A 22492-nucleotide genomic window follows, 5' to 3' on the forward strand; every position below is an offset into this window, starting at 1 on the left:
CCATATGCGGTGATAATGGTTTACGTTCACTTCTTTCCTAGCTTTAAATAGCGTAGGGATAACTTCCTCCGGAATGCCCTTTCCCTTCAGGATCCGGCGTTCAACCGCCATGCCGTCAAACGCAGCCGCGGTACGTCTTGGAACAGACAGGCCCCCTGCTGCAGCAGGTCCTGTCTGAGCGGCAGAGGCCATGGGTCCTCTGAGATCATTTCTTGGAGTTCTGGGTACCAAGCTCCTCTTGGCCAACCCGGAACAATGAGTATAGTTCTTACTCCTCTCCTTCTTATTATTCTCATTACCCTGGGTATGAGAGGCAGAGAAGGGAACACATACACCGACTGGTACACCCACGGTGTTACCAGAGCATCCACAGCTATCGCCTGAGGGTCCCTTGACCTGGCGCAATATCTTTGTAGCTTTTTGTTGAGGCGGGACGCCATCATGTCCACCTGTGGCCTTTCCCAACGGTGTACAATCATTTGGAAGACTTCTGGATGAAGTCCCCACTCTCCCGGGTGGAGGTCGTGTCTGCTGAGAAAGTCTGCTTCTCAGTTGTCTACTCCGGGAATGAACACTGCTGACAGTGCTAACACATGATTTTCCGCCCGTCGGAGAATCCTTGTGGCTTCTGCCATCGCCATCCTGCTTCTTGTGCCTTTCAAGGCAGCATCACCTGTCCACTGCCGGGTCTCTAATACCCTCCTGGCAGAATGGACATTGCATTAATTCTGGATGCCAGCCGGCAAATATCCCTCTGTGCATCCTTCATATAAGACGACGTCTTTAATATGCTCTATATTAGCAAAATATTATCCCTGTCTAGGGTATTAATATTATCTGACAGGGTATCAGACCACGCTGCAGCAGCACTATTTATGCTGAGGCAATTCTAGGTCTCAGTATAGTACCTGAGTGTGTATATACAGACTTCAGGATAGCCTCCTGCTTTTTATCAGCAGGCTCCTTCAAGGTGGCCGTATCCTAAGACGGCAGTGCCACCTTTTTTGACAAACGTGTGAGCGCCTTATCCACCCTAGGGGATATCTCCCAACGTGACCTATCCTCTGACGGGAAAGGGTACGCCATCAGTAACTTATTAGAAATCACCAGTTTCTTATCGGGGGAACCCACGCTTCTTTACACACTTCATTCACTCATCTGATGGGGGAACAAAACACTGGCTGCTTTTTCTCCCCAAAAATAAAACCCCTTTTATGTGGTACTTGGGTTCATGTCAGAAAAGCGTAACACATTTATCATTGCCGAGATCATGCAACGGATGTTCCTAGTGGATTGTGTATATATATATCTCAACCTCGTCGACACTGGAGTCAGACTCCGTGTCGACATCTGTGTCTGCCATCTGAGGTAACGGGGCAGGCGCGGGCTGAGAAGCCGGCTGTCCCACAGCTGTTACGTCATCCAGCCTTTTATGTAAGGAGTTGACATTGTCGGTTAATACCTTCCACCTATCCATCCACTCTGGTGTCGGCCCAACAGGGGACGACATCCCATTTATCGGCCTCTGCTCCGCCTCCACGTAACCTTCCTCATCCAACATGTCGACACAGCCGTACCGACACACCGCACACACACAGGGAATGCTCTGACTGAGGACAGGACCCCACAAAGTCCTTTGGGGAGACAGAGAGAGAGTATGCCAGCACACACCAGAGCGCTATATAATGCAGGGATTAACACTATAACTGAGTGATTTTTCCCCCAATAGCTGCTTGTATACATATATTTCGCCTAAATTTAGTGCCCCCCCTCTCTTTTTAACCCTTTGAGCCTGAAAACTACAGGGGAGAGCCTGGGGAGCTATCTTCCAGCTGCACTGTGAAGATAAAATGGCGCCAGTGTGCTGAGGGAGATAGCCCCGCCCCTTTTTCTGGAATACTGGCAGGGGTATTTTTACATCTATATAGCCTCTAGGACTATATATGATGTAGATTTGCCAGCCAAGGTGTCTTATATTGCCCTCAGGGCGCCCCCCCCCCCCCAGCGCCCTGCACCCATCAGTGACCGGAGTGTGAGGTGTACATGAGGAGCAATGGCGCACAGCTGCAGTGCTGTGCGCTACCTTGGTGAAGACCGAAGTCTTCTGCCGCCGATTTTCCGGACCTCTTCACTCTTCTGGCTCTGCAAGGGGGACGGCGGCGCGGCTCCGGGAACGAACACCAAGGTCGGGTCGGGTCCTGCGGTCGATCCCTCTGGAGCTAATGGTGTCCAGTAGCCTAAGAAGCCCAAACTACCACCTGTTAGGTAGGTTCGCTTCTTCTCCCCTTAGTCCCTCGCTGCAGTGAGTCTGTTGCCAGCAGATCTCACTGAAAATAAAAAACCTAAATATACTTTCTTTCTAGGAGCTCAGGAGAGCCCCTAGTGTGCATCCAGCTCAGCCGGGCACAAGATTCTAACTGAGGTCTGGAGGAGGGTCATAGTGGGAGGAGCCAGTGCACACCAGGTAGTCCTAAAGCTTTCTTTAGTTGTGCCCAGTCTCCTGCGGAGCCGCTATTCCCCATGGTCCTTACGGAGTCCCCAGCATCCACTTAGGACGTTAGAGAAACATTTCAGTTACATTTAGCTTCTAAAACTTGACAATCCGCCATTCTTAAAATTTTAGGGATAATGAAACATTTCCATAATAGTTGCATAGAAGTAATGGCTTGTCGGCAGGCAGCGCTATAGTATTCCATCCTGCAAGTTTCATTTCATTAGCACTCGCAAGGGACAATAGGAGGGATGATACCATAAAGGCAGCTTTTTAATCTGTTCCCAATTACATTATTCCTAAATAAAACTGAAAAAAGTATGTAACATTTGTTTGACTTTGCACTTACTTAGCATTTCATTTTACCGCTAAACATATTCACAGGGTTGTTTTTGACCTGTGTAGTGTCTGAAATGATCACTGAAAATTTTCTCTAAGGTGTATGGTTAAATCAAATAAACAGCTGGACGCTAAGTAATTGGTAAGAATAATCTGGGTATCTAAACAGTACAATGTGTGTGATCAGCAAAAGTAATAGTGTTAAGCCTACACATAGGGGGAGATTCAAATGTTTGAAAAGTCAGTTGGGTGTCTGGTTTTTCCTGTGTACTAGATAGGAAAAAACGGAATCCCAACTGACTTTTCAAACATTTGAATCTCCCCAAAACAGAACAACCTATGAGAACATTATTATCAGCAAACCCCAAAAACATAAAAATGGAAATGATAGTATCTCATATTAAAACTATGCACAGTTCAATTAAATAATATTTCTAATGACTCAATTTATGTGCAGTGCATATATATTCATATACATAGAAGGAGCAGCAGCTCAGTGGTTAAGGACACTGAAGCATGATGGCCTTGGACAAGTCATTTTGTCTTCCTGTGTCCCAGGCACCAAATCTAAATTGTGTACAGCACTATGGGGGTTATTCAGCGATACACGCAGCCAGATCTGTGTTCATCTCTGCACATGATGAGGGCCAACAAGCACTGAGCAAGACCGCGCAGCATATGTAGGGTTACCTCCCGATGCGTCCGTAATCTAATTGCGAACGCATCAGATCTAGGGTTGACCCCTGGCAGCGCAGCCAGGCGGTCGGCGTGCATTTTTTCCCCAAAGCTGCTGCTTGTGACGTCACACAGCCGCCTCAAAAATGGTCCCAACACGCCCCCGTTCGGTACGCCCCGGGTGGGATCCAGCATTGGAGATGTGAAAGGGGTATTACTTGCGGGTGGGAGGTGGCATCATCTGCTCTACGCATTGTGAGTGTGGCGCTTGGTTCTGACATCATATACAAGTGTGAAACTTCCAGCTTAATACTGGCATTGAGGAACAGCAGCCGACAGCTCCATAAGAAAGCGATAGCCAACTTTTCCTTCATACCAGTAGCTGGATGGATGACATCATGCTGACAATTCAGCTTTTAACCAATGGCGCCCTAGACAACCACCTAGATTCGCCTAATAGCAGAACCAGCCCCAATTAAAGATATGGCAACACTGTGTAACTTACAGCTTGAGCTTCTTCATTGTCAAATGTCAGCAGCTCTAAAGTGCTGTCTCCCTCAAGAGGACGGTCAAGGTCCCACAACTCATAATTTACTTTGGCTATTATGGTGTTATCAGCCAATCCGCGACTACAGTGGGGAAAAAAAAAACACATATGTACGACAAGCTAAACTGTGATACAGAATACGTATTTCTTACAGAGTGCAAAGCATCAGGTGGTTCCCTAAAGGTTCAGAGAATAATAAAAGTTTACATGCTACATATGCTGGAGTGTTGTAAACTGAAAGGGATGCATGACATGATGATTTTACGGACAGCTTATTTTCTTTTATATTTATGAACCAGATCTACAGCTCTCTTTCCCACAAAGGTGCAAAATGTATTTCATTATAAGTATAGGGCGGAGAGGCAGAACCTCAAACGTGGCAGAAAATTCATGACCTGTTGCAAGAATGGGCTGTACATCACCCTGCTAAACTCTTTCTCCACCTCTGTATCTCATTTAAATAATCCTATCCTGCAAAATAAAATCTAGTTTTTCCACTTCAATGCAAAATTAGATGTGATTGTGCACTTAATTCACATTTAGATCATGAATATTGTTAATCCTCCCATCTTTTTGCAGCCCCGCAGAAGCATCTCTAAGAGCATCTATCCTGCAATTCATAAATGGCGGTTACTGGTTTGTTACACTATTGGGATGCAGAAAACACTTATGGAGCACACCTGTCTATATAGACTCAAATCAGCTCTATGTATGGTGTGTACATACTAAGCAAATCTCTATACAACCAATGGTCAAAGTTGGCCCACAAGAACCCCCAACAGTTCATGTTTTCCAGATATCCTAGCTAGTGCACAGGTGTACAGTACTTATTACTGACACATTTTAAAAGATCTGTCGGTGGTCTGTAAAATATATGTATTGATCTACGTGTCATGTTCCATTAATGTATCATAAGGTCACTAATAGTCGCTGTACCATCGTACCTGATTCCAGCAGCTACTTGATATGGAGTTGTCTTCCAGGATTCCCCATCAATGACCTTTCCATTAGCCAATGTGATCTTAATGGGTTTGCTCTGGTTTGCAGCCCGGTCAGCAAGTAAAACATCATGTTCCTTCTTCAAGGTTTGGTAGAGGTGAAGTCTGTCCTTTATATATGGAGGGAGTGGACGAGCCTACAAACAAGATATCATACTTCACTATGTATGTATATATATATATATATATATATATATATATGTATATATAATACACTGGACATATAGCTAATTTATGTGTGTACACACAAGTATAAATGATAAAAAGAACAAGCTGAATATAAGCGATCTGTTCAGCGCACACAAGTATTATTGTTTGACATCATGAACTGACAGAAAATCTAAGCAATTTATAATTCACCAAGTAAAATAAACTTACACAAAGGTTGCACATATTATTATTATTATTATTATTATTATTATTATTATTATAGTAATAAGAAAGAGGCCATATATATTAATTACTGTAAGGAAAGTGGCACACATTACATTTATTCATATACTATGGGGACATAAATTAGTTTTATTAAAAACAAACATTGCTTTTTTTTTGTTTGTTTTTTTTGTTTTGTTTTTTATTAACTATGGTTCCCACTGCCCATGGGTACTGGGAGATTACCAATGCAGCTAGCCACATGCATCCCTAGGTGCAGGGATAACACATAGGGAGATATTCAATTGTTATATCACGCCCGATCTACCATCTAAAGTGACGGGAGTTTATGGGACGATATTGAATTGATCTTTTTTATCGTGCCCATAGAATGAGACTAAACCCGACCAAACTAATGGGAATTTCTGAACAACATTTTTAGGTAAAGTCCCACATGGGTCACTTTTTGCGCATTTCAGCTCGTCACTCCCAGGGAGTGCGAGCTGAAGTGCCGGCACCGGCAGTCGCTTGCGCCCAAATGGAGCAACAACAGAAAAGCTCCTTTGGACACCATCTAGTGCAGGCATTCCCAACCACGGTCCCCAAGGCACGCCAACAGTGCAGGTTTTAGTGATATCCAGGCTGCAGCACAGATGGTTAAATCAAAATAACTGAGCTACTAATTAAGTCACCTCTGCATCACTAAAACCTGCACTGTTAGTGTGCCTTGAGGACCGTGGATGTGAATGCCTGATCTAGTGGCTGCCGGAGATAAAAACTGAATATCACTCATAGAATAGCTAAATATTTCCATAAAACCCAGGCCGTTTAGATGTTTCAAATTGTCATCTATTGCTGGTGATTTGCATTTGATGGCTAAGTGCAGCAATTTCCACCCTACTCAGAAGAACAAGATTTGATGAATTCCATCCATTGTCTGGCTACCAGAAACAGTCAGTTTGTTATACATATACTGGTGTCATCTCTCAGCCATTCTGCTTACTACATCATGTGCTATATAACTGTTGCGATGATAGTTCATGGTATTATATGATGCATTGGTTATATTGCATGGTTTTGCCTTGTAAGTGATGGCCCCTTTAAAAATCAAAAAAAGTCAGAGATCGCCCGGGATCTTGCACCTCTAGCGATCTCGGACTCCATTACATCCCGCCGAATATGTCTGCTAATACAAGTACATAGACCCTCATTCCGAGTTGTTCACTCGCAAGCTGCTTTTAGCAGCATTGCACACGCTAAGCCGCCGCCTACTGGGAGTGAATCTTAGCTTAGCAAAATTGCAAACGAAAGATTCTCTAAATTGCAAATAGAAATTTCTTTGCAGTTTCTGAGTAGCTCGATACTTACTCTGCCACTGCGATCAGTTCAGTCAGTTTTGTTCCTGGTTTGACGTCACAAACACACCCAGCGTTCGCCCAGACACTCCCCAGTTTCTCCAGCCACTCCCGCGTTTTTCCCTGAAACGGCAGCGTTTTTTCACACACACCCATAAAACGGCCAGTTTCCACCCAGAAACACCCACTTCCTGTCAATCACACTACGATCACCAGAACGAAGAAAAAACCTTGTAATGCCGTGAGTAAAATACCAAACTTCTCAGCAAATTTACTTGGCGCAGTCGCAGTGCGAACATTGCGCATACGCAATTAGCGGAAAATCGCTGCGATGCGAAGAAAATTACCGAGCGAACAACTCGGAATGAGGGCCATAATGCATTCACATACTAAAAAAAAATACCCATGAGGTTTACATTAATTTTCCACTTTCCATGCTATTGTCATACATATTAAATATCCTAGATGCTGAAATGTCATTAATATACTCCTCCAACAAATATATAGCACAAATGCCATCCGGCTTTTTCCCGGCTGGCAAAAGCCGGCGTGTGTTTCAGCCCTAACAGTCCAGGTCTTAAGTATATCCAGGCTTGGCCACAGGTGACTTAATTAGTGCCACAGTCAATTTGATTTAACCATCTGTACTTAACCATGGATATACTTAAAATCTAGACCGTTAGGGTGTCTTTCGAACCATGGGGGTTATTCAGACTGGATCGCGGCAGCGATCGCTGTCTGAATCCCTATGTGGAGTGCACACCCTGGGAGCCCAGTGAGGGCTGCAATCACCCCTGCCTGATTGACAGGCAGAGGTGGTGGCGGGGCGGGGCGGGAGGGGGTGTGCCAACGGCGTTAGAACGCCGTTGGCGGGGCGTGCTCCGGAGAACGCAGGCGTGTCTGGAACATCGGGGGGGGGGGGGGGGGGCGGCCGCAGCGGCTGCGTGACTTCACACGCAGGAGCTGCGCTGGCAGGGAGCTATTCGCCAGGTGCAATAGCATCACCGCCGTGCGATGCTTTTGCACCAGTGCTTGTTGGGAAAGGGGTGTAGGGACTGACATGCGGGGCGGATTAACCCTGTGCTGGGTGTCCCCCCACGTCAGAGTAAATGACCATAGATGTGCTACAGATCTGAATTAGGCCCTGTGTTTGGGAACCTCTGTTATGGTGTGTGTCAGATGTAATAGCATTTGGAAGCTCCCATAAAGAATAACATTTATTGGATGTCTAAAGCCGGGTACACACTAAACGACATGAAACATGACTAATATCTGCTGATGATTTCCCTTTAACTTCCCAGAGTCCCGGACAAACGATATAGTGTGCATACACACTGAGCGACTTTTACAAATGAGCAACGATATACAGGAGTCCTCCGATATTACCCAATTGTTGGCTTTCAGCCTAATTTAACATGTCGTCTGTAGTGTACACACTGGACCAGTGGCGGAACTACCGCCAGCGCAAGCAGTGCCTTGCACTGGGGGCCGCCACTGTCCAGGGGCCCAAAGCCAGCGCGGCATGTAATGAGTCATTACATGCCGCTGTCCGCCGCCCACGAGGAGAGCTGTGCCACGGTGGGCGGGGGGGGGGGGGGAGGAGGAGGGAGGAAGTTGCTGCAGCAGCGCAGTGTAATTGGTGGAGGCGCTGCTGCTGTCCCTCTCCTTCTCCATAGGCTGCCCTCTGCCGCTGTGAATGCTAGGAAGCGCATCCCAGCATTTACAGCGGCGGAGGACAGCCTATGGTGAAGGAGAGAGACAGCAGCAGCAGCACCTCCACCAATTACACTGCGCTGCTGCGGCTCCAGTCCCCCTCCCTACTCCTTCCCTGCCCGGGATCATCATCCGCCATCAAGCTGCACCGAGGATGCCCCTATATTTTTTGCGCACGCCTACGGGGCGCACTGCCTCTTTTACATAGAGGTCGGGGGGGGGGGGCTCCGATGCCGTTTCTTGCACACAGAGCTAAAATGTCTAGTTACGGCACTGTTGCTAGGTATCCATTTCTCTGGCCCTGAGCAGGTCCCCCTCACCAGATACTCTCCAGGGGTGAGGGGGTGGACTTGGATGGGATGGGGGGGCCCAAAGCATTTTGTCGCACCTGGGCCCACCGCTCGCTAGTTCCGTCACTGCACTGGACGATAAGCGTTAACGTAGCCAAAACGGACTTTCTTGTACAGACAATAGAAGACCTCGTTAACGACTCGTGGGAGCATACATCGTTGAATATATAGTGCGTACACACTGGACGATTTGACAAAAATGTTGTTCAGAAATGTCGTTATCAGCAATATTCTTCAAAAAGTTGTCTAGTGTGTACCCAACTTGCTTGCAAATAAACCCTTCATTGGATGGACAGGACAAAACATATACATATACATTTATGGGCTGTCTATCTGGGCTGGATCCCAGCACAACTGACCCAGTCTGCCGGCAGATTTTTGGACTTCTGGATATTGCTCATCTGATATAAATCCTTCCCCAGCAGCTTCCGCATGCCCACACTGTGAGTAACCTATAACTATTTCAGTGGAATCTGCTGTATTTGGGACTTTGGAAAAACACCCTATACCTGACTTTAATACTGTACTTTGTATTTGGAAATTAGAGATATTTATCTCCAAAATAAACAGACTACACATCATCGTCTGGGTAAGAGAAAATCGCCCTCCAGGTGTTATCTACCCTTTCATTTATGTATGTTTTGTGTTTTCTGTTTGTATAGTCTATGTGTGTATACCGGTATTAGGTCACCATACACATATATAGATATATAGATATAAAATATACAATTCAGACCGTTTTATTTCAACCTCCTCTGTATCTTTTTACCAATAAAAATTATATTTTTATATGAATTTATTCACTGTTGAAATTTCGTCTTAACACATTTTCTAATTTGCCGCACATCATTTGAGATATATTAAAATTGTCTCTGAAACCTCTGTTCGTACTAGAGAGATAAGCGCAGTGTGACACCCCTGTTTTTGTCCATATATAGTTAGGGGGAGTGTGGATCCCCCTCTCCTCTGTCACTCGTAGCAGCTATTTTCCCTAGTTGGTGATTAAGGGTGTGTACACACGGTGAGATATTTTCTTTCGATTTTGACTATATAGTCAAAATCGCAAGAAAAGTTAGTGCAGATCGCAAGGTGAAAGTCACCTTGCGATCCCGATTCGATCCTGATGCGCGGTCCCGCCAGGTCGGCATCGCAGGAAAAGATAGACTCTGCAGGCAAGTCAATCCTTGCTAGATCGGTGTACTATCTAGTTCATCTCACATGTCAATGACATCTCACATAAGCCAAAATCGTAAGCACACAGTCCATATCTCAAGAAAAGTTAGTCAAAATCTGTGCTATCTGGGCTACGGGGACTTCAAGGGAAATCGCAAGTGAAAATCGGGCATAACAAGGATCTCACCGTATGTACACAACCTAAGCGTGGCCCCAACCCATTTTTTATCCAGATTTTGCAGATGATCTGCTAGACAAATGTATGGTGTATGCCCAGCTTTAGGTGGCACTGAGACAGATGTCACAGACAGGTCTACAACCACTGGAGATGTACACAAGCCATCATGTTTGTGTACAACTCTGGAATATACCCTAGACACATGGTCACATTTAGAAATATAGAGAATGCTTTTAGTAAATACATTTAGTAAATATTATAAAAAAAATAAAACAGATTGGCAGATGTCATCCAGAGAGCTTAGGTGTAAAATGTGAGTGTGCTTGCAATGCTTTGCTCATATTTTAGTCTTATGAAGTACTAAGAAATCAAATGACTGAGGAGAATCCTAATGAAGAAGTAATCTCAGAGTGTGATTACCTTCATATGGCTATACAGTAGGACTCCTGTGTGACTTGTAATAGCCTTATAATTTACTGTAGAAAAAAAGGACTTCGTTATAACATCTTTATCATATTCTGGGTTGTACTAATTAAGATAATTGCATAGAACATATTTAGCAACATTTGTGGCATTTTATTTTCATAGACAATTAAAGTACATTATTTTTTTGTCTCGTCATCCATATTCTAATGGATTATTCACGCGATGGCCACTTCCGGGTCAGACCTTCCATGCTGCAGCAGGCCGGTATTTCTCGCCTATCCTTAACCCCTACCGCTCTCTCTAGTGCCTAACCCTAACGTCAACATTTCACCTGTCGACATTGAGAATGTTGACATCATAACTGTCGACTTTGTTACTGATGACCTTTTGACTACATCCTTCGCAGCACGGTACCCTTATATATTTCTAAGTGGCACATTCCCTATTCGGTCTCAAACAAATTCACAGCTCTGTCGGTCTTACAGTATATGTGATTTTATTGCATATTATAATAAAGTTAAAACATTTATTATAAGACATGCAAAATAATGTATTTTGTGCTAAATGGTTTACATGATAATTATACTAATTGACTTTTTATCTAAGTAATATATTATACACAAATACTACCAAGTTGTTTCCAATGCTGCTTTAACTTTTATAAAAGTCGACAAAAATATATCTAAAATAATGCAAGGCTGACTAGCTGCCAATACACCCCACCAATAGGTCCCTTAACTCCTGGGTGCAGCATCTTCTTAAATGTTTCCACTCCCTCTCATCGGCCAATGTTCTTCTCTTATCTTTGGCTGGCTGGTGCAGCACCTCTCTCCACGTGCTCTGAGTCCACACTGAGTAAGCGTCAGGACGTGATGGCGTCATGCCTGACATTGAGGAGGGAACAAGAATGTATCCAGGCACTGTGGTTACTGTACCTAGAGCCACCATACTGACGGCACTCGTGAACCCATGCCGAGATGGTTGCAACCCACAGGTTAAGAACCCCTGAGCTAGTCTATTTTAGCAGTAGAGCTTCCAGGGAAAAATTTTGCCCCTCTTCTGACTATCTGTGATTCTGGCGAATTGCATAGATACTTGAAAAACCGCAAAGAGTGAAAGTTTGGCAGATTTATTAAGCCTGGAGAAGTGATAAAGCACCAGCCAATCAGCACCTTAATGTCACTTTACAAGCGGGGTTTGAAAAATGACAGGAGCAGATTGGCTGGTGCATTATCACCTTCCACTTTATCACTTCACCAGTGAGATCTGCCAGCGACAGAAACTCACTGAGAATATATTTACACTATTGAATAGGAACCTATATTCAAATGAATGGCTTCAATAGTCATAGATGATATAAGGGATATTGGCCAAAATTTATTAAGCCTGAAAAAGTGATAAAGTGAAGACTGATAAAGAGCAATAAATAACCAGCTCCTGTCATTTTTCAAACACAGCCTTTTACATGGCAGTTAGGAATCTGATTGGCTGGTCATTTATCACTCTTTATCCGTCTTCACTTAATAACTTTTTAAGGGTTAATACATTTGGACCACTATCCCCCATGACTTGCATAATTTTTACTTACAGATGTGTCCTCCCATGAGACTCTGCTAGCGTCAGGTGTCTTTTTTTGCTGAAAATGCATATTAAATCAGCACAGGAGACTGTGCTGATTAATTTGATATGCAGCACTTGTGTGTGACTGAGTCTGTATACAGAGTACAATGGAACTTGTATTGGAAAAAAGCAGCATCTTCTACATTGTAACACTTCATGAACAGATTCAGAGAATCAGTCGCACACATTTAAAATTGTTGCATATCAAAATAATCAGCACAGACTTCTGGTGCGTCCTAGCCATATCGCGTTATGACTAAGACACATTTTTGTCCAAAAAAAAAACAACAATGCTAGCAGAATCTCACGGGACCTGGCACGACTACAGCAATGATGTATGAGGACACATCTGTATATACCAAAAAAAGTCATGGCTTGTTAACACTTGATAAACAAATACCTGTACATTTAAAATAAGAATTTACTTACCGATAATTCTATTTCTCGTAGTCCGTAGTGGATGCTGGGGACTCCGTCAGGACCATGGGGAATAGCGGCTCCGCAGGAGACAGGGCACAAAAGTAAAAGCTTTAGGATCAGGTGGTGTGCACTGGCTCCTCCCCCTATGACCCTCCTCCAAGCCTCAGTTAGGATACTGTGCCCGGACGAGCGTACACAATAAGGAAGGATTTTGAATCCCGGGTAAGACTCATACCAGCCACACCAATCACACTGTACAACCTGTGATCTGAACCCAGTTAACAGCATGATAACAGCGGAGCCTCTGAAAAGATGGCTCACAACAATAATAACCCGATTTTTGTAACAATAACTATGTACAAGTATTGCAGACAATCCGCACTTGGGATGGGCGCCCAGCATCCACTACGGACTACGAGAAATAGAATTATCGGTAAGTAAATTCTTATTTTCTCTGACGTCCTAAGTGGATGTTGGGGACTCCGTCAGGACCATGGGGATTATACCAAAGCTCCCAAACGGGCGGGAGAGTGCGGATGACTCTGCAGCACCGAGTGAGAGAACTCCAGGTCCTCCTCAGCCAGGGTGTGCCCCTGACCAAGTAGCAGCTCGGCAAAGTTGTAAAGCCGAGACCCCTCGGGCAGCCGCCCAAGATGAGCCCACCTTCCTTGTGGAATGGGCATTTACATATTTTGGCTGTGGCAGGCCTGCCACAGAATGTGCAAGCTGAATTGTACTACACATCCAACTAGCAATCGTCTGCTTAGAAGCAAGAGCACCCAGTTTGTTGGGTGCATACAGGATAACAGCAAGTCAGTTTTCCTGACTCCAGCCGTCCTGGAAACCTATATTTTCAGGGCCCTGACAACATCTAGCAACTTGGAGTCCTCCAAGTCCCTAGTAGCCGCAGGTACCACAATAAGCTGGTTCAGGTGAAACGCTGACACCACCTTAGGGAGAAACTGGGGACGAGTCCGCAGCTCTGCCCTGTCCGAATGGACAATCAGATATGGGCTTTTGTGAGACAAAGCCGCCAATTCTGACACTCGCCTGGCCGAGGCCAGGGCCAACATCATGGTCACTTTCCATGTGAGATATTTCAAATCCACAGATTTGAGCGGTTTAAACCAATGTGATTTGAGGAATCCCAGAACTACGTTGAGATCCCACAGTGCCACTGGAGGCACAAAAGGGGGTTGTATATGCAGTACTCCCTTGACAAACTTCTGGACTTCAGGAACTGAAGCCAATTCTTTCTGGAAGAAAATCGACAGGGCCGAAATTTGAACCTTAATGGACCCCAATTTGAGGCCCATAGACACTCCTGTTTGCAGGAAATGCAGGAATCGACCGAGTTGAAATTTCTTCGTGGGGCCTTCCTGGCCTCACACCACGCAACATATTTTCGCCACATGTGGTGATAATGTTGTGCGGTCACCTCCTTCCTGGCTTTGACCAGGGTAGGAATGACCTCTTCCGGAATGCCTTTTTCCCTTAGGATCCGGCGTTCAACCGCCATGCCGTCAAACGCAGCCGCGGTAAGTCTTGGAACAGACATGGTACTTGCTGAAGCAAGTCCCTTCTTAGCGGCAGAGGCCATGAGTCCTCTGTGAGCATCTCTTGAAGTTCCGGGTACCAAGTCCTTCTTGGCCAATCCGGAGCCACGAGTATAGTTCTTACTCCTCTACGTCTTATAATTCTCAGTACCTTAGGTATGAGAAGCAGAGGAGGGAACACATACACCGACTGGTACACCCACGGTGTTACCAGAACGTCCACAGCTATTGCCTGAGGGTCTCTTGACCTGGCGCAATACCTGTCCAGTTTTTTGTTCAGGCGGGACGCCATCATGTCCACCTTTGGTCTTTCCCAACGGTTCACAATCATGTGGAAGACTTCCCGATGAAGTCCCCACTCTCCCGGGTGGAGGTCGTGCTGAGGAAGTCTGCTTCCCAGTTGTCCACTCCCGGAATGAACACTGCTGACAGTGCTATCACATGATTTTCCGCCCAGCGAAGAATCCTTGCAGTTCTGCCATTGCCCTCCTGCTTCTTGTGCCGCCCTGTCTGTTTACGTGGGCGACTGCCGTGATGTTGTCCCACTGGATCAATACCGGCTGACCTTGAAGCAGAGGTCTTGCTAAGCTTAGAGCATTGTAAATTGCTCTTAGCTCCAGTATATTTATGTGGAGAGAAGTCTCCAGACTTGATCACACTCCCTGGAAATTTTTTCCTTGTGTGACTGCTCCCCAGCCTTTCAGGCTGGCATCCGTGGTCACCAGGACCCAGTCCTGAATGCCGAATCTGTGGCCCTTTAGTAGATGAGCACTCTGCAGCCCCCACAGAAGAGACACCCTTGTCCTTGGAGACAGGGTTATCCGCTGATGCATCTGAAGATGCGATCCGGACCATTTTTCCAGCAGATCCCACTGAAAAGTTCTTGCGTGAAATCTGCCGAATGGAATCGCTTCGTAAGAAGCCACCATTTTTCCCAGGACCCTTGTGCAATGATGCACTGACACTTTTCCTGGTTTTAGGAGGTTCCTGACTAGCTCGGATAACTCCCTGGCTTTCTCCTCCGGGAGAAACACCTTTTTCTGGACTGTGTCCAGAATCATCCCTAGGAACAGCAGACGTGTCGTCGGAGACAGCTGCGATTTTGGAATATTTAGAATCCACCCGTGCTGTCGTAGAACTACTTGAGATAGTGCTACTCCGACCTCCAACTGTTCTCTGGACCTTGCCCTTATCAGGAGATCGTCCAAGTAAGGGATAATTAAGACGCCTTTTCTTTGAAGAAGAATCATCATTTCGGCCATTACCTTGGTAAAGACCCGGGGTGCCGTGGACAATCCAAACGGCAGCGTCTGAAACTGATAGTGACAGTTTTGTACCACGAACCTGAGGTACCCTTGGTGAGAAGGGCAAATTGGGACATGGAGGTAAGCATCCTTGATGTCCAGGGACACCATATAGTCCCCTTCTTCCTGGTTCGCTATCACTGCTCTGAGTGACTCCATCTTGATTTGAACCTTTGTATGTAAGTGTTCAAATATTTCAGATTTAGAATAGGTCTCACCGAGCCGTCTGGCTTCAGTACCACAATATAGTGTGGAATAATACCCCTTTCCTTGTTGTAGGAGGGGTACTTTGATTATCACCTGCTGGGAATACAGCTTGTGAATTGTTTCCACTACTGCCTCCCTGTCGGAGGGAGACGTTGGTAAAGCAGACTTCAGGAACCTGCGAGGGGGAGACGTCTCGAATTTCCAATCTGTACCCCTGGGATACTACTTGTAGGATCCAGGGGTCCACTTGCGAGTGAGCCCACTGCGCGCTGAAACTCTTGAGACGACCCCCCACCGCACCTGAGTCCGCTTGTACGGCCCCAGCGTCATGCTGAGGACTTGGCAAAAGCGGTGGAGGGCTTCTGTTCCTGGGAATGGGCTGCCTGCTGCAGTCTTCTTCCCTTTCCTCTATCCCTGGGCAGATATGACTGGCCTTTTGCCTGCTTGCCCTTATGGGGACGAAAGGACTGAGGCTGAAAAGACGGTGTCTTTTTCTGCTGAGATGTGACTTGGGGTAAAAAAGGTGGATTTTCCAGCTGTTGCCGTGGCCACCAGGTCCGATGGACCGACCCCAAATAACTCCTCCCCTTTATACGGCAATACTTCCATGTGCCGTTTGGAATCTGCATCACCTGACCACTGTCGTGTCCATAAACATCTTCTGGCAGATATGGACATCGCACTTACTCTTGATGCCAGAGTGCAAATATCCCTCTGTGCATCTCGCATATATAGAAATGCATCCTTTAAATGCTCTATAGTCAATAAAATACTGTCCCTGTCAAGGGTATCAATATTTTCAGTCAGGGAATCCGACCAAGCCACCCCAGCGCTGCACATCCAGGTTGAGGCGATCGCTGGTCGCAGTATAACACCAGTATGTGTGTATATACTTTTTAGGATATTTTCCAGCCTCCTATCAGCTGGCTCCTTGAGGGCGGCCGTATCTGGAGACGGTAACGCCACTTGTTTTGATAAGCGTGTGAGCGCCTTATCCACCCTAAGGGGTGTTTCCCAACGCGCCCTAACTTCTGGCGGGAAAGGGTATAACGCCAATAATTTTCTATCGGGGGAAACCCACGCATCATCACACACTTCATTTAATTTATCCGATTCAGGAAAAACTACAGGTAGTTTTTTCACACCCCACATAATACCCTCTTTTGTGGTACTTGTAGTATCAGAAATATGTAACACCTCCTTCATTGCCCTTAACATGTAACGTGTGGCCCAAATGGAAAATACGTTTGTTTCTTCACCGTCGACACTGGAGTCAGTGTCCGTGTCTGTGTCGACCGACTGAGGTAAATGGGCGTTTTAAAGCCCCTGACGGTGTTTGAGACGCCTGGACAGGTACTAATTGGTTTGCCGGCCGTCTCATGTCGTCAACCGACCTTGCAGCGTGTTGACATTATCACGTAATTCTCTAAATAAGCCATCCATTCCGGTGTCGACTCCCTAGAGAGTGACATCACCATTACAGGCAATTGCTCCGCCTCCTCACCAACATCGTCCTCATACATGTCGACACACACGTACCGACACACAGCACACACACAGGGAATGCTCTGATAGAGGACAGGACCCCACTAGCCCTTTGGGGAGACAGAGGGAGAGTTTGCCAGCACACACCAAAATGCTATATTATACAGGGACAACCTTATATAAAAGTGTTTTCCCTTATAGCATCTTAATATATAATAATATCGCCAAATAAGTGCCCCCCCTCTCTGTTTTAACCCTGTTTCTGTAGTGCAGTGCAAGGGAGAGCCTGGGAGCCTTCCTAGCAGCGGAGCTGTGTAGGAAAATGGCGCTGTGTGCTGAGGAGAATAGGCTCCGCCCCCTTTTCGGCGGGCTTCTTCTCCCGTTTTTCTGACAACCTGGCAGGGGTTAAATACATCCATATAGCCCCAGGGGCTATATGTGATGTATTTTTAGCCAGCATAGGTACTTTCATTGCTGCCCAGGGCGCCCCCCCAAGCGCCCTGCACCCTCAGTGACCGTTGGTGTGAAGTGTGCTGAGAGCAATGGCGCACAGCTGCAGTGCTGTGCGCTACCTCATGAAGACTGAGAAGTCTTCAGCCGCCGATTTCTGGACCTCTTCTCTCTTCAGCATCTGCAAGGGGGTCGGCGGCGCGGCTCCGGTGACCCATCCAGGCTGTACCTGTGATCGTCCCTCTGGAGCTAGTGTCCAGTAGCCTAAGAAGCCAATCCATCCTGCACGCAGGTGAGTTCACTTCTTCTCCCCTAAGTCCCTCGTTGCAGTGAGCCTGTTGCCAGCAGGACTCACTGAAAATAAAAAACCTAACAAAACTTTTACTCTAAGCAGCTCTTTAGGAGAGCCACCTAGATTGCACCCTTCTCGGCCGGGCACAAAAACCTAACTGAGACTTGGAGGAGGGTCATAGGGGGAGGAGCCAGTGCACACCACCTGATCCTAAAGCTTTTACTTTTGTGCCCTGTCTCCTGCGGAGCCGCTATTCCCCATGGTCCTGACGGAGTCCCCAGCATCCACTTAGGACGTCAGAGAAAACATATTAATCTACCTCCTGTGTTTCCAGCATACAAAGAAAAAATTAATCATAATTCCAGGATAGACTGAGTTGTGACCATGTTTGAGAAGGAAAAGCGTGCGAGTTACTTTTTAGTGTCTGGGAGAGTTATATAGAGAGGTGTAGTATGGTATACCGGCGGCCGTGCTCCCGGCGGCCAGCATACCGGCGCCCGGAGCCCGACCACTGGCATACCGACTGATTGGCGACCGCAAATGAGCCCCTTGCGGGCTGCTGCGCTCGCCACGCTGAGGGCACGGTGGCACGCCACGCTATTTATTCTCCCTCCAGGTGGGTCATGTACCCCCACGAGGGAGAATACCTGTCGGTATGCCGGCTGTCGGGATTCCGGCGTCGGTATACTGTGCGCCGGGATCCCGACAGTCGGCAACCTGAAGACCACCCATATAGAGACCTTGCCTCTCTATGCAGAGAGGGATTCAGAGAAGTCTCTGACTGACCACCTGGTATGAGTTAAGGCTACTTGATGGTGACCCTCCAATTGCACTGTAGAGTGTATGTTGCCATTAGGTACCTTCAGAAAAAGGAACCATAGTGTCACATACTTTGTCAAACTTTTATTATAACCATTGTATTTCTATACATCTCAAAAGAAATAAAATGTATTGATGTATTGTCGTCATCTATTCCAAACTACTTGACTTGATGACCACTGTTCAGCTTTTATCGTCATCTTTTTGAAATGCAAATACAATATCTTTTTGTTGTATATACTGGCTTTCTTCAATAATAATAATGTATATTATTCTTAATAGAGCTGTTCATACAGAAGCCCTGGGGAGTGTTACAATGAAAAGTAAAAATGCTACTGCTGTTACCCAAGAACACATTTCCATTTATTTTATGTGTGTTTTAGAGGAGTTTCCATTGAAGCATGGAGAGAGAGAGAGAGAGAGAGAGAGAGAGAGAGAGAGAGAGAGAGAGAGAGAGAGAGAGAGAGAGAGAGAGAGAGAGAGAGAGAGAGAGAGAGAGAGAGAGAGAGAGAGAGAGAGAGAGAGAGAGAGAGGTTAGGCAGTCCAATCTACAAGAGCCAGCAGCATGAAACCACCCAGTATTATCAGCAAGGGGAGACAGAAGGAGAAGCATCTCAGTGATACCCAATGCCAGCAATAGCAAACCAGGTCATTGTAATAGCACGCCTGTTGCTTATTGTAGGTGACATACTTAGAGAGTTAGATTTGAGTGTGGTGTGTTCAAGCTGTAATCTAAATTGCAGTGTAAAAATAAAGCAGTCAGTATTTACCCTGCACAGAAACAAAATAACCCACCCAAATCTAACTCTCTCTGCAAATGTTATATCTGCCTCCCCTGCAGTGCACATGGTTTTGCCCAACTGCTAAAAAAATTTCCTGCTGCGATCAACTCAGAATTACCTCCCATATCGGGACTCCTTGGCTCTAAACGACTGCCGCTTCCTCTTCCAACTGATAACATCCTTCCACTCCTGCATCCAAGATTCCCCCCATGCTGCTCTTCACCATTGGAGCACTCTCCCTCTGACTTTCAACCTTTCTGCAAAGCTTCAAACAGGGTCTAAAAACGAACATATTTATTAAATAATTCTAGGTCTCATCCAATCCCAATAATCTATGCTCCTCACTCACTGTCTCTCCCCTCCGTGTCACCCCATTCTGTCTGGCACTCCTATTTAGATTGTTAGCTTTCACAATTAGGGCCCTCTTCCCTCATGTGCTAAACCCTCCCCTTACTTATACCATCATATCCTCCCCACTGCCAACAACAGTACCTAACCCTTTGGGTTCTGATGGCTCTGCTTTTGTGGACATAACTCCTGCATATGCAGCAATGCTTATATACAGTATGTTATAGTCCATTTTTTGCAATGTGTGTTTGTTTTGTTTGCACCGTCTCTGTTTATGTACCCCTTGTGGCACCATAAAATAAAGAATAGATATATAAGCTTGCAGCCAAGTACAATTCTTTTTAAACTCCACCTAACTGTATCAACCCACAAATTGAACCCAAGTGGACAGAAGAAAAATCAAAAGTACAAACTAATTGTTTTTACAAACATTTATTTTTAGAAGCATAGCTCCATCTAATTGTACATATAATGCATATGTGGTAATAAATTCATACTGAATATAAGATGAAATATACAATGTCTTGGACAACCCAAATTGAGACTGTAGATATACATTTATATTAAATTGTAGTTTACAATAATTTGAAGTCACTATTTTTTAAGATCTATAGAAAAATAATAGGCAGATGCATTAGTGAATAAAACGGGGCGAAATTCACAAGTGGTTGCGGCGGTCACATTGAACAATGGCACCACAATGAAAGTTTAGAACGAAGATAGCAAACTCAAGTCCAGCTTTCATGTAAACATTTAACCAGTAAATGTGTGAAACAACTGAATTTGGCTTTTCAATTTGGATTAAATTGTGCATTTGTATCAGGTCAAAGGAGTAATCCCCCTTAAAATGAAAGGAGAGTTCCCAGCTTTCATCTTCCAGCCAAAACTTGTGTAATGCTCCTCAGTTACGATCCATCCTAAATAGTCCGTTTTTGTTCTGGAAAAACTAACAAGTTTACCATAAGAACGCTGACCATTGGTCTAAACACAAATGAGAACTTCCATTATATGTAGTAACATAATCATACATCTTCATTTTCCAAGTAGAGGGTCTGGAAATAAAGGAAAACATTGGTTATTTAAACTCTATAGCAAACATTAGAAAGCCAAAAACCCAACAATCAGTAGTCTTGCAGTGACTTACATAATGGAGCTCATTTTCCTTCTAGCGGACTATGCATTTCTTCAGTAACAGTAAGTATGTGTCCAGTGACTGTAAGTAGTCAGACAAAAACAACTGTATAAGTTAAACTGCAGTATGACCAACACAGTCCACAACATTTTTATTGATATGACTATATAGACAAAACAAGGGCTCAGATTTATTTTTTATTTTATGAACTGGAAAACCAGGATACATTTAACAACAACCAACAAAGTTATGACCAGTGATGTAACTGACTTTTATATGGATTGATAAGAATTTGTGGTATTTTAACTTTGCCACTGAAGAACGCCAATGAAAAAAAATAAAAAAAATTATATATATATATATATATATATATATATATATATATATATATATATATATATATATATATATATATATACACACACATATGTATAATAAAACAAAGTTAATTTGTGAAATTTACAAAAAGTCACGTGCTACAACAAAACGTAGTGAAACCCATGAATGACACATTTTACATATTTACAGTATGTGATTCACAGAACAAACCTGTAGTATTCTATGCAATCCAGAGCTTAATCTTTACAAACAACTGAACACCAAACACCAGATAATATATTATTTATAAATGTATCTATAAAAAAATAAAACTAGCATTACACTTGTGTTTATGCTTATTTATGGTTTTTGCTGTATACCCTGATTTTAACTGACAAATTAAAAAAGTTACTCATTAAATATTCATCGAGCTGCTACTTTCCTTTAGTGGAGAAAAAGCCAGCGCTGCGCTACAGCCTGTGGGATATGACTTGTGGAAAAAGTCTAAGGCATGGAGCTTTCTCATCAGTTCTCCTACTTACACCAATTTTCAATGGCCATTAATAGCAAAAGAGCACCTTCTGAAGCACTACATAGCAGAGAGACTAGGTGGTAAATTTACTAAGGTGGGAGTTTTTTTTAGAACTGGTGATGTTGCCTATAGCAACCAATCAGATTCTATCTATTATCTTCTAGAAGCATCTTGATAAATGTGAAGTAGAAACTGATTGGTTGCTAAGGGCAACATCACTAGTACTAAAAAAACTCCCACCTTAGTAAATTTACCCCTAGGACTGCTGCTTCAAGTAGTACATATGCAGAGTAGTTGAAAGATGCATTATAAATGCTCAGTATGGTGTAAGTAATAATATATCCAAGTTATATTAGCATAATAAACCCCGATATTCAATGAAAATATACTCTATTAGCCACAGTGTTTACCACAAGGGTAAAAAACTCTGGGTTTAACGTCTGGAGCTATTCAATTATTGTGCAATTTCCTCCATGCAGTAGCCACCAGCTAACGCGAGTTCCCACAGATTCTAAATAAGTGCCTGGAATCTATGTGTTACCCAGCACGGTAAGCCTGAAAGGGTGCATTTAACGCAGAGTTTTCCGAGAAGATCCTGAGGCTGCGAGGC

At 44.7% G+C, this 22492-nt stretch overlaps 1 protein-coding gene across 1 annotated transcript in view; it reads right to left on the bottom strand.

The window, feature by feature from the left end:
- Positions 1 to 22492, bottom strand: part of LOC134932118 (threonine--tRNA ligase 2, cytoplasmic-like) — a 145201-nt gene that overhangs the window by 94017 nt on the left and 28692 nt on the right. Inside the window, exons 3-4 of the mRNA XM_063926220.1 lie at positions 4997 to 5187; positions 4011 to 4134 (exon numbers count right to left, since the gene is read on the bottom strand). Coding sequence (XP_063782290.1) covers positions 4011 to 4134; positions 4997 to 5187 — 315 coding nt within the window. The remainder of the gene's footprint in view (positions 1 to 4010; positions 4135 to 4996; positions 5188 to 22492) is intronic.

Source organism: Pseudophryne corroboree, chromosome 6 (genome assembly GCF_028390025.1).
Source record: "Pseudophryne corroboree isolate aPseCor3 chromosome 6, aPseCor3.hap2, whole genome shotgun sequence".
Classification (NCBI taxonomy): Eukaryota; Metazoa; Chordata; class Amphibia; order Anura; family Myobatrachidae; genus Pseudophryne; species Pseudophryne corroboree.